General features: G+C 38.2%; 1 protein-coding gene across 4 annotated transcripts in view; it reads left to right on the top strand.

The window, feature by feature from the left end:
• The window catches only part of dock1 (dedicator of cytokinesis 1), a 204,248-nt gene that overhangs the window by 134,496 nt on the left and 51,478 nt on the right, over positions 1-18,274 (top strand). For all 4 annotated transcript variants that reach the window (XM_026178424.1, XM_026178423.1, XM_026178422.1 and 1 more), the window contains 2 exons: positions 6,032-6,133; positions 7,911-8,005. In XM_026178424.1, coding sequence (XP_026034209.1) covers positions 6,032-6,133; positions 7,911-8,005 — 197 coding nt within the window. The remainder of the gene's footprint in view (positions 1-6,031; positions 6,134-7,910; positions 8,006-18,274) is intronic.

Below are 18,274 nucleotides of genomic sequence, written 5' to 3'. Positions count from 1 at the left end.
AGTACATTGTATGTGTCAGCTCTGCCTGCGTTTGACAGACCAGTGTGAAAAGTGCTGTTGTCTTTGGTCCTTTGTTCTTTTTCGATTCCATTTACGTATATTTAGTTTCAAGAACATGAATAATATATGTTTGTGATGAAGGAATCCATGACCTATAATCATAATATGAGTATAATAACAGAAACTTTTAATTGGACATTTTAAATATAGTTGACGCAAAGCTAATTTCTGGATTTCTCTATCTTTTTGCATTCCTTCTAACCTGTTTTTCTCTTGTCAGGCACTACTGATGCCAGTCATCTTTTAATTTGAATTCTCCTCACAAAATCACCTCATTGGAAATGTTTGAATCTCATCTGCAGCAACCCTTAATGCTTTCTCTGAGCGAGGAGGCAAATTGGGGAGAATTTAAACTGGAATCTTTTTTGTGTGTCGTTGGGTGCGTTGCACTTTCCTTACAACCTCCGTGACTTAGCAGCCCAAATCACTTCTGCTTGCACAGGTGTTGTTCTTATAAGATTAAATAGCATGGTGCCCATGCGAGGTTTCCTTTGTGCTGTTGTAATTTCCATCATAATGAGCCAGTAAAATCATATTGCATCAAGCTTGAATCTAATGGAGAGGAGGAGGGAGTAATTTGGATCCCTGTTGGTCATCAACCCCTCGTTCTCATCTTTTTTTTCCCTCTGCTATTGTGTCAGTTTTTCCTCGTTCAGAGACTCGTTGAGGCTCTTGGTACGACTCTATATACCGCTGTGCCATTTCCCCACTGGCTTAATTAAAGGCTTAAAACAATGCTCTGTTAATAGGGCAGCCCTTCAGAGCAAACATCAATTTTTGCTCCTCTGCTGTCAGGCGCTAAAGTGAGATGAATTATCAGGGAGATGCAAGCTAGAGAGCCGCATATGATGGATCAGGCACTGCCCTCTAATCACCGCTTTTTCATTTCCTCTAAGAATCTGTTTCATTTGCCCATAAGACAGATATGGAGGCAGGGTTTGGGAAATCTCCAGCTCCTAGACTCAGTGATAGATATCACCTGTAAACTTTTTGTTGACTGTTGTTCAGGCTGAGAAATTGTTTCAGTAGATAAATGAATTGAGATTGACGGCTCAGTTGGCGGCCATTAAATGACTGTTTCCATAAGCGTCATGAACAATTTGGTCTTGTCCTTCTGCTGCTTCATCATCTCCTGCAGTAGCTCAGTGAAGAGGCTAAAAGTTATGGTTCCTTTCAGTTTGAGGCCATGAGATTAATATTTCCTTTTATAGATTAAAAAAAAAAAAATGCCTTGCTAGCATGCACAATGTTATATTGGAGAGATTGATCAGTAATGACGGTGCTCTATTATCAGCACCCAGCTCACTTAATGAGCTATCATTATGTTAAATTTCATAAGAAAGATGGTTAACTTATAATTGGGTAGTATTTTAATTGGATGGGCTGCTTGTCTTTTAGATACTTTTGAGATATGTCGTCCTTTTGATCCGAGCGCTCTGTGATACCATTTGCGTTCTGGCTTTGGTTGTCTATAATTTGTTCCTGATCATTTGACTGTAACGCAAACTATCCATCTCATTACTGTTTAAAAAATCAACAGCCAGAAAAAAAATGTTATTTAGATATAATACAAAGTGCAGATCACTATAAATTCTTTCATCTGTTATCTTAGCTTCAAACAGGCTTTGGATTGTGAGATTTGTTTTGCAAAAACCAGCTGATGTACAAACCTTTGACATTAACTTGTGTTGTGTTATGAATTTACTTTTGCTCTACTGTTACTTCTTATACTTTTACATTCTCTTCACCAGAAATAGCAAATGCCAAACTGTTGTTTTTACATTTTTCATCCTGGTAATAGTTTTTTTTTTTTTTCTGGCCTACACTGCTTCAAAGAGCTTTCAGCATAATTCGTGATTTCAAATCCTTTTGATTTCAATTTTCATTAATATACAGAGTGTCATTTTACCCAGAATATTTATCATAAAATAACTCCTTTTTATAAAGTGTTTAGTTCAAATAATTTCAGCCTTCGAGTTTGAATACAAACCCCACAAAACATGCCGGACGTGTCACATAATTAAAGTGACCCTGTAACTAAAATGCAAAAAGATATATTTCATCATTTCTAAACCTTTCAGTTTCTTTTCTCTTAGTCTTGTTATTTTTTTGTGGTTATTGTTCTTCGTTTCGTTAGGCAAGCAGCCCAGTAAAATGCATTTTCTATCACTTCCTCCTCTGCAACTGGTCTGTTTGGTGCTCCTCAGTGTGTCACATACCTTCTCCCCTCTATAACAAAATCAGAAAAGATCGACCCACTTCTTACCAGTGAGGGACACTTTTTTTCTCTTTTCTTTTCTGAACCTTTCTTCTCTAACGCTGCTTTATTCGACTTACTTCCATTCTTTTTCTCCCCCTATATGAAATAAAAGAGTTGTCATGGTAACATTACTGGATTCATCCCAGTGATAAAAGTGAAGAGTTTGGTTGGTTGGCCTCTAGAGACCTCCTGGTTCCCTCCAAACACACATCTCCATTGCTCGCATTACGCCTTAACAGCTGGTGTGACTCATGTTTCTGCCTCGCATCTAGATCTTAATTGCTGCACAGAGAGCCGTCTGTATTTCTTTTGCTGGGAGGGCCTCTCCCTGTGTACCACGGCAATTTGGAAATATGGTTGCAAGATTCCTCACCTGTATTTAATTTTCCATCAGGATTTGCCAGCTGATCCTAGTGCCTCCAGCAGAAATTGTATTTGTTTGGAAGCTTAAGATCCATTCATGAGCAACAAATTACAAGAATAAAATCAATAGTAACATTGGCAGATATATGGCTGCGCTGTTGGCGGTCTTGATTGAATGTTGGTAGTGAGCTTTGGGGGGGCTTATGCTACTGTATGCAGCCTCGGAGCCTTATGGCAGTTCCCACAATGAGGCTTGCAGCATGTACAAAGTTTGCTGAAGGCTCTTTATCTTGGAGATTCATTCACAGTTGAACATAAGAAAAAGAACAAATGTGGGATATCCTCCAGCTCATCCAACCATTTGAGTCTGTATGGGCTAGGGTGTTGCTGGAGCATGCATCAGTGACTGCTGGCTGCTTTGAAGCTCCTGTGACATTTATTAGCAAACTCTAATAAACAGTGTTGGGTTCGTTAGTCAAAAAAACATTCAAGTCATCATTTTTTGGAGTAATACATTACTTCTTTGGAAGTAAAAACACTACTTTTTAGATTACTTTTGTTTTTCTCCACAGCATCATTCAATATCTGTTGCCAGGTAATTACCAGTTAATTTATGCATGTAGAGGAGGCTGACGTGTTTTGTTTTTTTTAAATGACTGCTTCTTTGTAATTTGAACTGCACCAGCATTTTATAAGGATTTTGTCATCAATAAATGATTGGGTGGTCTCCCATAGCTATAGATAGCTCATGTAACCTTTGCACTACAACAGCACTTAAATAATTATTTGCGCTACATATACATATATTTATATTTTATATTGCATGTTTTCCCCATATTTTGTTCCCTTTCATATATTTATATGTAGTAGTTACAGTCTTTTTATACTCAAGGAAAAAATTCACTTCAATTTAATAAAGTCCAACCTTTTTCCACTGCAGCTAGCAACACTACCCTTATATTGTTCTGCAGCTTCAGTGAGCATTGTGTAGTAACACATGAAGCAGCCTTTCACCTTGCTCCAGGTTCTGTTTAAGGTGGTGCTGCAGCTGACAGCAGGTCTCCAACAAGAACAAGTGCAACTGCAATACATATGAAGTACTTATGTAAGCATTAGGTAGTGTGTTTTTTTTTTTTTTGTTTTTTTTGTTTGTTTTTTTTGCACACTGTCCTTTTAATTTTGTCCCATATATCTTAACCTTTTGGTCACTGAATTTTCAAACAGTAGTGCATTACAGATGCATATAATGTGTAATTCCAATAAAATGTATTTTTGTAATGGGTTGTGCTTTTGTCAATACCCCACATCTCCACCACTTTCCATAACCCAGACAAATATAACAGACACAAATGAACAAAACCACAACTTCCTTTCTGGAGGTAAAAAAGGCCATTATCATCTATAACTCAGTATGTGGGAATACCCATCCATGTATCTACTCCCGAATACGATTGAGCAACAGAAACATTTTTTCCTCAGTTAGTAGCATACAAAGATAGAGACGGGCAAGAGAACCACTTCTTAGGCACTTCATACACTTTGTAGACTTTGTATGTACACTTGTCTCTTTGGTACTTTCTAATCAGTCTTAGTCTGAATGTGCTCTTCAGTGCTGAAGAACTGAGACTAACTGAAACTTACATGCCCTCACAGATGAAGGAGTCTGGTCCTCTGTGTGTCAGAGAAATATTTCCATTTTAATATAACATGGTTTCTGTGAAGCGTTACAGAGAGGAGAAGTGAAACCGTCAACAGCATTGCATAGCATTAAGGGAAGGCGAAGTAAACATGATGTTTGCATTTGAGGATTATTTTGGTGCCTTTGCATTATTATCTTAATGTTGTTAGCTATTATAAGCATGATAAATGTAAATGCAGTACAATATATTATATGGATATTAAGGCAAAAAATAACCATAAAATCCAAGTAAAGAGGGGGGAAAAAAATCAGAATTGGTAAGACAGGTCAGGTGAGGTAAGAACAGGAGTTTGTGTGTGTGCGAGCATCCCTTCTGCTCAGCTGTGTTTTGTGCTTTGGTAGGTCAGGCCTAATTAAAGCTCAAGGAGAAGTTTTCTAGCAAAGCCTTGTGAGGATTAACTACCATGAAGCAGCAATGTTATATCAGTTGCTTTAGAGCTGCTCAACCATTCCTCGCTTCACTGAGGTAGTCAAATTAAAATCCCAATCAGGAGTTTGTTCACGTGATGATAGATTATGGAGACATGGTGATTTCACTGCTGGTTAAGGTCTTTCTGTGTCTCGTGCAGCTTGCTTTACTGCCAGTTAGATAAGTGTCAAACAGGAAGACCTTACTCTTGGCCTTATTTTGAATTGTTCTTGAAATATGTTTCGTGCAAGATTTTGCCTTTAAATAAAGATATGCACGAAAAGGGTGCACTATAAGTCGTCTCATTTAGCCAGCATTCTACTTATTTTTGCAGACTTTAGAGATAAAGAGTCACTCTTCCTGCTTGTGTATCTTAATGCTTATCAGACCTTATATTCATTAAGCTGGGTGTGCTTTCATGCTTTCTTTTCAGAGTAATTTTAATTACCTTCTCTTTTCATTTTTGATTAGCTGGTTGAGGTAAAACTGTGGGAACAGTAAATCATTACAGTATGCTTTTATTCTTCAAAAGTATTTAAGCAAATTCTGTAACTTTTTCTTTAGATTTCCTTTTAATTAGCCCCAAATCTTTTGTTAGATAACAACAAACATCTTCTCTTAGTGTCTTACTGGTTTTCTTTTGTTCTTGTATTGGTCTCTTGGTAGCTGATTATTCTTATCCTTTGTACAAATCTCTTGAGTAATCCATCTTTTTATGTGAATTTCTTGTGCAGTCTGTCAGCTGTAAACAGTACGAACTCTAGCCGTTCATATCCATGCCTTTCCAGTCGTCTTCCACTTGTTTTTTTTTTCAGTGTGTATCTGGCTTTGTCTATTCACATCAAAGGAATGACACTTGACTGGCAGCAGCAACCTCTTTTCACCTAGTCTTGCACACATTGCCATCCACTTATCTCTTCTCTGCAGCACATATACACTGTACTAACCAGAGGCAGGATAATGCTCTGCAAATGAATGACGGCACTTTGGGGACCTCATGGGTATTATAATCAGTGGAGACAAAGAGCTGACGAGTGGAGGGCAGCAGGTTAATGAGATCACCCATGAGGTGAGGGTGCCTACCTTTTTAAACCTGGGAGGCCAAGCCTGCTTCAGTACTCTGATCCAATCCAGTCAAGTCAGGTGGTCAGTGGCCAAAAAATCAAAGACAGAATCTTTCTGTCCGATCCTTCAATTTAAACTTGATTGTGTATTGAATGCACTACTTTCTCTTCTCCAGGGAAGCTTCGTGGCCAGCATGACTGGCGTACTGAGGCAGATGGACGACTATCATTATGCTCATCTGATCAGCACCTTTGGCAAGATAAGGAGTGATGTGGTGGTAAGTACACTCTGTCAGTGTTTCTGTGTCTGCTGGATCTTCAGGCCACATTGTCGTTTTATAACTTAAAATACTTGCCTGTGCTTCAGAATGATTTTGCTCTGTCTTATCTAGAAATCAAAAGTCAGATTAGAGCTTTTATAGAGGGAAAAAATACAATTTCTTTTGCAATAAAGTATGAAATTGAATTTTTCTTAGTCCTTGCACTTGGGCCGATACATGTATTGCACTTCCTCTTGGTGATAGTAGCTCCTGAGGGAAAATGATCACTTGTTGCAACCAACAAGCTGTGGAGGAGGGATAAATCTCGCAGAGGTTATGGGTTTCAGCTCAGAATAATTCTGCCCTCAAAGCAGCCTTTCTCTCCTATCTCCTGCCAGATTAGCATTCAGTTACTCCACTCTGTTTGCTTTTGCTCTTTGGAGATTTTTTCATCGTATGAACACGAATCTGAGTCAGGTGAAGCTTTATAAAACGCACACTGACAGATACGTTGGCATTGCTTGTAATTTGAAAAATCACTTTTTTTGTACTCGTGTGACTGAGTTGGCATGCACTGACATCCCATTCTCTCTTAAAAGCACTATTTATTTTAATTGCATGTTTTGCTTTTTGTTTTTTTATTGAGGCTTAAATGTAATATTTTCAGTGGATTTTAGAAGAAAATCCAGTTTGGGACTCCTTATCCAGTTCCCATAGCAGGGTAAGGAATCACTGTAATGAACGTGAATCTTTCTGCAGGTTTGTGGTACCTGAAGATGGTTCGGCTATGGGTCACTTATAGATCCTGATGCTGGCTGTAGCCCAGATGAGGATATCTTTTTGTTGTGTGGCGTCACTGAACATAACAATTGTAATCACAATTAATTTGGTAAGACTCATAAAAAGGGACATCGGCACCAGATGGCAATAGTAAACATGCACAGCTGTGTAGCGCTGGTTATTCCTTCCGGAGAAGAAAGCTGTAACCTGAAACAAAAAAAAGAATTTGCTGATGGTGCAAGTTAATAGGCTTATCAATATCACTGGCCCACCAATAAAGCACAGTGAAGCTAAACGTAATTACAGCCGTGTATTCCATTACATCAATGGGTTTATTTGATGTATTTTCAAGGCTTGTACAACTATTTCAGCCCATGTTCTTTCTGCTGCAACCCTGGTGATGTTAAACTGTCATGCAAACAATAATTTTTAAAAAAAACAAAGAAACTATATAAAGCAGTAGTAGGAATTGCTTTTAAATTGATATTAACAGGCAGTACATAAAATAAGCAACAAATGAAGTTACGTAAACCCTAGAGACGGATGTGTGTGGAAGAAGATGAGCAGTTTGTGAAATACTTAAGCCTGTCTACACGCCTAAATGCATTGAGTTTCTCCCATGTGATTGGCTTATATTTGGTGAATCCAATAATCTTAGTGGTGAGTGCGTGATGCCTTTTAATTGTGACTTTGTAACCCTTAAAACATGTAAAGTTAGGGAGTGCAGACAGAGTAGATATGACTAATGCTATGTTTTAAATGGTAATGGTCATTGTAGGTGTTACCCAGATATCTGATGAATATTAGTTGTGTAATATTAACAAAATACTGGATTATTAGTTTTGTGTGCTACCTGCAAAAGAGAAATACACGAGTCACCTTGACCTTTAAAACGAATCTAAAACCCGTTTCTGCCTGAAAGCCACGGACGACAAACCGTTCATTTCAGATTACTCTTATCTTGGAAGTAGGAAGAATAGCAGTTCTCATTTTGAAAACTTTCTCTCTTTCACAGGATTTCCTAATGGAAACATTTATCATGTTCAAAGATCTCATTGGAAAAAATGTCTACCCCTCTGACTGGATCATAATGAACATGATGCAAAATAAGTAAGTACGACACTGCTGGAAATGCACACGCAAACACAAACCATAAACTATACTGCTTTCAACTCGCTTCACTACGGTTGCTAAGGAACAGCAGTCGGAAGCGGGTATGAATATTTTCAAATGTTTTTCTCTTCATGCAAATATCGGCACAAGGCCTCAGCAGTGTAGCAATCAGATGAGCAGTCAGCGCAGCCGCAAACAATCACATGAATTATAGATGCTCTGGTATACGCTGCTAATCTCCAAACTTAGTCTCAGAATCTCTCTGCTTTTTTTGTGCTGTTCTGCAGCAGGCTTCTGGGTTATTGATGCAAACCTTTTTTAAATGCAATTTTAAAAATTTAAAGCAAAGTTAGATGCTTTGCAGTTTAGTCAGTAGTGGGGTTTTTCTGTAGCTTTCAGTTAAGTTTAGAGTTCTTTGTATATTTTGGGGGATTTCTTAGTGATTTTTTTTAAACAAGGAAAGTCAGCATAGCCAACAGTTAGGTTTTTCTTTTTTAATTTATATAAAATATTCACTTTTAAAAAAACAAGACATCAGAATGAGTTGCTGAGCTCTATTATACAGTGATACCAAAACAGCTGCCAGATGAAATGCTTGAATCTTTTTTCTTTTTTTTTTTTTTGACAAAGAAAATTCTCCCTTCTCCACCATCATTCATGTATTATCATGATCGCTGGTTAAATTCTACATTCAAATTCCCCATGGACAGATTACTCTGCTAAATTTAGCATTATAATACTGTCTGAGTCCCAACTGACAGGGGAAACAAAAAGACAAGAAACAAAAGGCGTAGTTAGAGAGATGATAGCCAATGCAGATGTGCCAAAATCTGCCGTTCTCCTCGGATGGCTTCTTGATGCTGGCTTGAAACGTAAGCTGATCCCTGTAGAGCCCCTTGGTGAAATCCTCACAGCAAAAATCAGCATGTTTACAGCCTGGTGCCTAAAGTGGGTTTGGACTCACTTTTTTCCACCAGGATAATGTTTTTGTAATTCATCTGCTAACTAGCTACCTGTTCTAGCTTCAGAAAACAACCTTTAAAATCTTACACACCACATGCACAAAACGGGCCACCTACACAATGCATGGAGCTTCCCTCTGCTTTTGTGCTGATATCAGTGGTAGAGGACGTTTTGGAGCTCTGTAGGACTTAGCAACCCACCTCTGTCATTTTATGTAATCTGAGGGACCAAAGATCAAGATCATCCAATACTGATTTTCAGTCTTGTCCCTTGTGTACAGAGATTTTTCCAGGTTTCCTGGAATCATTTTATTATTAGTTTTATTTGTGGATGTTGAGATACTTCATGTCAGTGGTACATCATTAAACATGAAACTGAAATTATTGCAAAATTTGTAGATGTAGTTTTTTGCAGATTGGTGAACCTCTGCCCATCTTCACTTCTGTTAAAATCTTCTTCTCCAAGATCTGCTTTTTATACCCAGTCATCTCCCTGACCTCTTGCCAATTAACCTAATTAGCTGAAAAATCTTCCTCCATCTGTTTCTTTTACTTTTCCAGCCTTTTGGTGGCCCCATCCCAATGTTTTTGAGATGTGTTGGTGTCATTAAACTCCAAATGAGCTCATATTTTTCATGAAATAGTAAAATGCCTCACTTTAAACATTCAACATGTTTTCTATCTTAAGTGATCATTGCATTCTGTTTATATTAACATATATTAACATTTTACACAGCATCCCAACTGTTTTAAGAATTGCGAAAGTTTGTACTTTCTTCCACAATGCCATCAAAAATACCAGTTTTTAAAAGCATTTAAGGTAATATGCATCTCACACAAACAGAATTGTATAGCAATGCTTCGAGCTTAATCCTTTTGGGCACCTTGAAAGTGGCCATTTATGGCAGGTGCAGAGCTCATAGCAGCAACCTCTAGTTTACTGTGAGCAGTTTTCACCCCCTGCCCAATCTTTCTAAAACCATTCCAACATCATTGCCAGCGAGGACATTTGACTAGAGATTGCATTGCTTTTCAATTTAGATTCTTGTGCTTTCATTAGTCCGTCGGATTGCTGCAAGCCAGATTCCTTTTGGAATTCAGAACAGACATTGTCTGCCACCTGAGTCACATTGCTGAAGTCTTTGGCATAGCTTCATGAGCGTGTTCCCCGGTATCCCGCAGATGTGAAAATCACATCTGTTCTGCTTTAACCTGAGCAAAAATACCAGGGAATAACTCAGTGCTGGACCCTACTGAGCCACACGCAAAGCACACCAGCAGTCGACGCCATGGTGTGTTGGTCTCACAAGCTTATTCACACACTCCATACCGATTGTGATCCTTTACTTTTCGGAACAGCTTTGGGGGTGTGAGGAGCTTCACTGAGCAATTGAATCTAAGATCACACTTTGTAGCACGCGTTTGAATCTTTGATTCACACTCAGTCTCCTGCCTCAGCAGAATCTTACCCAACAAGCTTTTGCCTGTTAGCAAATAGCTGGAAAGAGATTAATTCTGAATACTAGTTTATATATTCAGCCACTTGCTGGAGTTAAATTGCTGTTCAGCTCAATGAAAAATAAGCTTGTCAATGTCTGGCTGATCTCACAGTCTTTATACTCGAGTCTGTTTGAATACTGCAGGTGTTAGCTTTGCCGCAAATTAGAAAAACTCTTTTATTTGTCGCCATCCTCCAGAATGTGTTTGATCAATGTTTTTTTCCTGCTCCTCACACTGAGAACTCAAGGTGACATAAGAGAGCTGTAAATGTTTTACATTAACAATCTAACAGAAAAGGGAGTATTTGGTATACCTCATGTGCCCTTCCTTTTTTGTTTTCTTTTTCTGAGTACAGGATTAAAGACAGACTAAATTCATAACATCCTCCACAAACTTTGAATCATGTCTTTATCTCGATCTGTGTTCTGAAGTTACTTTGTGTTTTTTAACAAATAAACTTGGAGATTTCAGTCCTGGTGGATTAAAACTTTTGTTACTGGGGTTAATTATAGTTTAATAGTGCAGGTCAGACAGTTTAGGAAAACAAGCCACTATCATATTCATTCATAACTAGCCATTTTAAATCATTCTGCAAACTGTGATCTGAATTATGCTGCACACGGCATGAATCTGCCAACAATAGGGATACAACTGGTAGCTCACAGTTCTTCATCAGCTCACAGTGGCTAGTGGCTGCTGGGTCTTGTTCCATAAGCCCACTACACCACAGTATCTAAAACGTATCCACATTTGAAAGATGCAGAAAATTACCATTCATTGTTTGGATGACACCTTTTGATGAACAAAAAGAGACCATCTATATTCACTGTAAGCAGAGGTAGTGGCTTATAGCACCAAGCCTTCGGAGCACTCATTTGATCCCTTTCTAGTTGTTTCCACCAACATTTACAACTTCATGTGACCTCAGTGACCATGGACTTACATTGACAGCTAAACCATAACCACCTGCTTTACAGGGGTTTCACACTTTGGCCCCGTGGACAGTAATGACCCATGGCTTTTTTTCCACACTGTGGCTCATTTGATGACTTGAATGAGTAATAGTGGGTCAGCAACTCTAAGGAAAAACTTCCAAGAGGACAAGAGGGGTAGGGGTTAAGTGGAATTTCTAAGAGAAGCCATTTTAAGCCAGAAGATCTCACAGAAAAACCTTTTTTTTTTTTAAAGTTAAAAACCCAAGAATCATTGTCAGATTGGTTTTGTTAACACAACAATAATTTGACGTTGCCTTTTATTTATCAGTCGACATGAAACAACTTTCCAGTTCAGCAGAACTCATTTATTTTATGTCCTTATAGCTGTCTGTTGGTCTCCACCAACATCTCAACAAAGAAAGTCTTTCTCTTCAGCTTTATTCACTAGTTCATTTTTAACTCTGTCAGTCTGCTACTTTGGCAGGTTATGTGCAGTGGGTCTGTTAGAACTTTTTGTCTGAAAAAGCTTCCTGCTGCTTCTGGGAATGATTAATGATAAAGGTGATATTAAAATATGCAGTGAATGTGTCATAACTTCAGAACAATTACCTTGTGATATTTGAGCTTTTTAGTCCTGAGGGCAACTGAAGATTATGGTGATATCTATCCATAGGTTTACCATGACTAAAATAAGGAATAAAGTGCTTTAATTTGCCATTCATATTAAAATAGACCTTTAAAATAATTACTTTATTGCTGTTTTGTCAAGTGCTTGAAAATGTGTGCAAAACTCTCGAGCCACCCCTCATTTTTTGTTTTGTTTCTAAGGACCCTGTCTTTCCTGTCATTAAGCAGTAGATCTCCTGGCTTTCTGAATGTCTTTTTCCAATTTTGTCTTTGGATGTTGGTGTGCAGTGTGTCCTTTAAAAAAGTAAAGGAAGATGGACAACTCGATGGCAAAAGTGGCAAAGCCGAAAAAACTATCTACAGCAGAAAATAAAGGAGGTCATACCAAACATTAACTTTTAAGTTCTTTATAAATAGAAAGAAATTAGGTGGCTCAAGACTTTTATACAATATATACCGCTGGTTCCTGAGCAGTTTGCACATGCCGCATTCAGCATGTGGCTCACCAGCACCAGCAGACAGCTCTTTCTTCTCCACACATCGTGATAGCACCACTAATGAGATGAGAATCACGTCCAGAACAATGTGCACTGGCAGTGTTTTTTTCAGCTGTAAGACACAGCACTTGAACAGCTGTGAATGTTGAAGCAACCAGAAGACTTGATTGAGAACAGATTGAGTAAAAATTGTTGATCAGCTGTAATTACTGCAAAAAAAACTCTCTAAACACTCTAAACTCTCTAATTACTGCAACAACAAAAACATATTTAACAAATTGGGTGATATATTTTTCAGAGCCATAGCTAAATCAATTGATATATTTATATATATATATTTATTTACATTTTTAAAGGGCATTGTATATAGATAAAACCAAACTGTCTTCTGTATTTTTGCAACACACAATTGAATATATGATATACCCTTCATGTCTCAGAGGGCTACTTCCATCATATTTTAATGCTGTGATTTGAATTAACATTAGATGGACTTCTCAAAAGTTAATTCCACAAAATAAGACCAACGATTTGTGGCGTTGTGTTAATTGTGACTAAGAATAGTACTTTGAGATGAATGGGTTTTTTGAGAAGCTCGCAAGGCAGATGAAAAGATGAAAGCCTCAACAAGTTAAAGAAGCAGCTCCTTAACTCTAACCTACTCCATCACACAGACTCATTAGGATCGGGTTTCTGGAGCTGGATGGTTGCCATTTGGAGTTGACTAATGACTAAAGACTAATCCTAGTCCTTGAGGGCAGGTCTATGGGAAGAATGATGAAGGGCTTTAAAAAGACTGAAACTGATGTTGTTGTCGCCTTTGTCCCCATGTATAAATCAGCACTCACCAAATAAAATAACAGTTCTTGTGGTTTTGAGGGTGTCTGATTTGAAATCTTCTTGTTGTAAAGACAATTTTATTTAACGAATGCTATTTGAAAACCTCTGAATTGATTGTGGTCTAGTTGCAGAGAAATTTTAGGGTTCTTTTAAAACATCCCTTAGTCAGTTTCAGCAGTTGTTGAAATTTTTGTTAGCCTTGAAATAAGGATGCTGTTTCTGTCTTTAAAGACAAAGCTCACACCTGTCACACCTGGCACTCTTTATTTTTCCAATTGACTACACTGTGCAAAAGTCTTGGGCCATCCCTTGTTTCTTTACATTTTGCTTTCACAGAGCCAGACTTTCTTGAAAATGTTTAAGTGGTCTTGAGCACAGTAATCTCTTTATAATCTTCACTGTTTTGGTCATTTTAGTTAATAGTATGATGCAATTTCAAAGAAGATTTTTTACAAAGTAAAAGCAGTTGGTGAATAAATCTTCCAGTGTATGTCGTTACATAGATGTTTTATACCAGACCTTCCAAACACCCTGTCCACACTCTTTTTCACAGCATTAGTGTTGTCAGCTGAAAAGAAAGGTCTGACCTTTCCATAGCTTTCAAACCATGCCGCTTTGTTAAATCTGTGGAAGTTACGCAGTCACTCTCCGATGTTTGGTTTTTGTCTGCTTCCTCATTTGCAGTTTAGAATTAATGACATCTACAATCTGTTGCGGTGTCATTACATATGGTTTCATGATATAGCGTTGCCTGATGTACTGCATAATGTTATACTGCTCTATGCGTTAAAAACTGTAAGGTGATCTTACATCTTGATATACACTCAAGGATTTACTATTTACATGTCAGGCACACCACTCTCACACATCAGTCAGAGTACACTATTTGAAGTTTGTGTTGATGTCTGGCACTTTGTGTGTATCTGCTCGATGATCAGCCTTTGCCCAGGCCAGTTTTTGCCCATGGATTGCAGTATACCGGAGTGAAAGCCAGTTAGCCTTTGAATAGTGCCCCCTAAAGAGTGATAACACCCACTGTTATTTCTCTCATTCTGATTTTATCTAAGTCATTATCAAAACCCAGCAGGGCATCTTTTTGTGTAGGAAAGCAGTCCATCAGCTACTATACTGGAGCCCTAAGTAGGAATACTTCTACTTAGGAAGGAAATGTACAAGAACTACAATGTGGAAATACTCCATTAGAAATCACAACTATTAATTTAGTTATTATTAATGCTGTCAGCCTTAATCTTGTTAAAATGAAGTTTACACCATAACCGCATTAACACGGCAAATCTCCATTAGCGAGTTATCGCAGATCGCCCCATGCGTGGGGCTACATGGCGTCAACGCGTTAGCGTTGTTAGCTCAGCTCGTTAGTGCAGTTAGCTCGTTAACACATTAGTGCAGTTAGCTCGTTAATGTGTTAGCACGGTTAGCTTGTTAACGCGTTAGCACGGTTAGCTCGTTAACGCGTTAGTGTGGTTAGCTCGTTAGCGCGGTTAGCTTGTTAGTGCAGTTAGCTCGTTAATGCGTTAGCGCGGTTAGCTCGTTAACGCGTTAGTGTTGTTAGCTCGTTAGCGCGGTTAGCTCGTTAACGCATTAGCGCCGCGGATCGCCACTAACGGGGCGATCCACTATAACTCGCTAACGGAGATTTGCCGTGTTAATGTGGTTATGGCATAAACTTAATTTTAACGAGATTAATGCTGAAAGCACTAGTTATTATATTTGAAAATAATATAATAATAGTTCTGCTATATTGATCAAAAGGTATTCCCATCCTATTTAGAGTGCACATGGGCTTTAAATAGAAATTAAAGTTTGTACAGTGCATTCCTTTTTCACATCAGGTTTGTAGATGACTGGGACTTATTACTATTTACTTTTATTGTCAGACAAGAAAAATTACTTTTTCTCTGTTGTGTATAATGTAAGTATTGCTTAGTACTCTATGGCAGATGCTTCACTGGAGACATTGTGAATATGTTGCACCTCATCTATGTCTGTCCTCTCAGAACATAACTGACGTGTTTGTAGTACACCCGACAACTGCGCCTTTCGCACAATTACTTCTGTCTTTAGATCAACAATATGTCAAACTTAATAGCCTCATTTAATGATGTGTATTTATTTTGGCATTCAAACGAGCACTGTTGCACACTGCACTCAGCATCAATTAAAAGCGTACCCATAGCATGAATGCCCATCTGCTAACATGCCCAGGCCCCATGTCATCTTTAAAACACTGATACGCTTATGGAACATATATTTCAGATCAGTCAGTATTTTATACTGAGTGAAACATTGTGGCCTGAGAAGCATTTAAGGTTTCATCTAATTTTCTTTATCTATATAGGCATATCAGTAGTTTTTAAACCATAAAATAAGCCAAAATGTTGAAAAAGTTTGCTTTTTAAAATCCGTTATAATTGTTTCATGACTCATTTGAGAAATTTAACTGTGCCTCATTATCTCATCATTGCTCAACATGAACTTTGCCAACACTGCCTGACCCCAGTTCACAAAGTTTCTGTGCTCACCAGTGTCTGGAGTTCTGTTGAATCCTGCTTGTATTACCTCATTAGTAATCTTCTCACCTCCTTGCAAAATTTTCCCCCGGATGAAAGGCAGCGCATGCTGTCGTTGTTACATCTCAGGTCTCTGTGTTTATAGGCTGCTGCATGGTTGATTGCTACAACACTAACATCATACTGCCTGGTGCTGCAGAGTCAAAGGGACTGCAGCTTTTTATCACATTATTTGCATAACAGACAGGCCCTCACTGGCCTGCGAGTTCATCCAGACAGATCTTTAAACACTGAGTTTTTTATCTGATAGCACCATGAGGGCCATATTTCAGTTTGTCACACTAAACTAAAGCTGCTTTCACACATAAACTGCACCCCTGAACTTTTCTGGTTCTGACTCTGGGAACTGATAAAAGACCGGATCCAGATGACCTGAGGGATCTGGATGGTTCATACTGGGTCAGGAGGTCATTGATGTATTTTGGTCCTAAACCATTCAGAGCTTTATAGGCCAGCATCAGAACTTTAAAGTCTATCCTCTGACGGACAGGCAGCCAGTGTAAGGACCTCAGAGCTAGACTGATGTGGTCCACTTTTTTGGTCTTAGTGAGGACTCGAGCAGCAGAGTTCTGAATGAGCTGTAGTTGTCTGACTGATTTTTTAGGTAGACCTGTAAAGATGCTGTTACAGTAATCAAGCCTACTAAAGATGAATGCATGGACTAGTTTTTCCAGGTCCTGTTGAGACATCAGATCTTTTATCCTTGATATATTCTTGAGGTGATAGTAAGCTGACTTTGTTATTGTCTTAATGTGTTTTTCTAAGTTTAGGTCTGCATCCATCACTACACCCAAATTTCTCGCCTGGTTTGTGGTTTTTAGATGTATAGATTGAAGTTCTCTGGTGACCTGTAATCGTTTTTCTTTGGCGCCAAAGACTATTACCTCAGTTTTGTTTTTGTTTAGCTGGAGAAAATTGTGGCACAACCAGTCATTGATTTCCTCAATGCATTTACCAAGAGCCTGTACAGGGCCTCGGTCTCCTGGTGACATTGTGATATACATTTGTGTGTCATCTGCATAGCTGTGATAGTTTATTTTGTTGTTGTTTATAATCTGTGCCAGTGGGAGCATGTAGATGTTAAACAGAAGGGGTCCCAAGATGGAACCTTGGGGAACTCCACATGTGATACTTGTCTGCTCAGATGTGAAGTTACCTATTGATACAAAAGGCTTAATAAGTAAACAACAAGCAAAACAAAAAAATCCTTCTCCACTCCTGAAGAAAGAAATGTCTAAAGATACAGCAGGTGGTTCATCTTTTGAGTCTGCTCGAATGATTCATAGGTCAATGTCAAGTGGATTCACAAAAATAAATAAATTTTAAAAATCCTTGTATTTAGACCACTTTAGAAATCCCAATAAAGAATGGCGTTTAAAATATAAAGAAATGAGGGCTGGGTCAAGGCTTTTAATTACTTCTGTAATATTTCTAATTCTCATTTGATTAGCTGTTGATTGTTAGAACTTGAAATTATGACAAATTTTATAACATTTTCAGGCGATTACAAGTCACTACTTCAGATTTGTGAATCCAGATTTTGAGTTTTATATTTGATGCATTGATTTTTTTTTTACACCATTATCCTTGTAGTTTTAAGAGTTTCTTAGAGAAGTGGTTTAAACATTCAAATGGAGTGGCAAAGTTTTTCCCTCATTCTGAATGTAAGGTCTAACACATGATAGCGATACTTTGACTCACCCCAGTGATATTTCTGAGTCATTAAAGCTTTCCTAGGGTGAGCTGTTTGGTTTCTGACAGCCTATTGGAAAGGACATCAATTTTAACCAGAGTCAGCTGCACTTTGCATTAGAGGAGAAGTTGTCACACAGAAGAGAAAATTGGGTTAAAATATAATGACAGTTAAATAGATCTGATATTATATCAGGTATGTGAAATAAAGGTAATCTAATTTAATTAATTGGACAGATAATGAAGGTTTTTGACCTTGCATTATCTCAGAGCACAGGCAGATAGGCCGTCTATTCAGCAAACCTATGCAAATAGCTCATGATCATTATCGGCGATGCTCTTTGAACTCAATTACCAAGCATGATCTGCTGATAAATTCTCATTAGCACCTAAGCTAGGTGTCTGTGCTGCAGATCATCTGACAGAGCTCAAGTCATTGTATCACAGCTGCAGGAACTTACCTGATTGTTATTTTTTTAAAGGCAACAATGGCATAAAAAGCAAATCCTCTGTTTTGCTGAAATGTACAGCACATCCATCATTCAGCAGTAATGGGGGTATTTTTCTGACGCTGACAGTTTGATGGACCATATTTATTATAATGATACGGTATGTGTACTGT

This window comes from Astatotilapia calliptera, chromosome 8 (genome assembly GCF_900246225.1).
Source record: "Astatotilapia calliptera chromosome 8, fAstCal1.2, whole genome shotgun sequence".
NCBI classification, from domain to species: domain Eukaryota; kingdom Metazoa; phylum Chordata; class Actinopteri; order Cichliformes; family Cichlidae; genus Astatotilapia; species Astatotilapia calliptera.
Note: the sequence above shows the minus strand (reverse complement) of the source record. Positions and strands in the feature narration are given on the sequence as shown.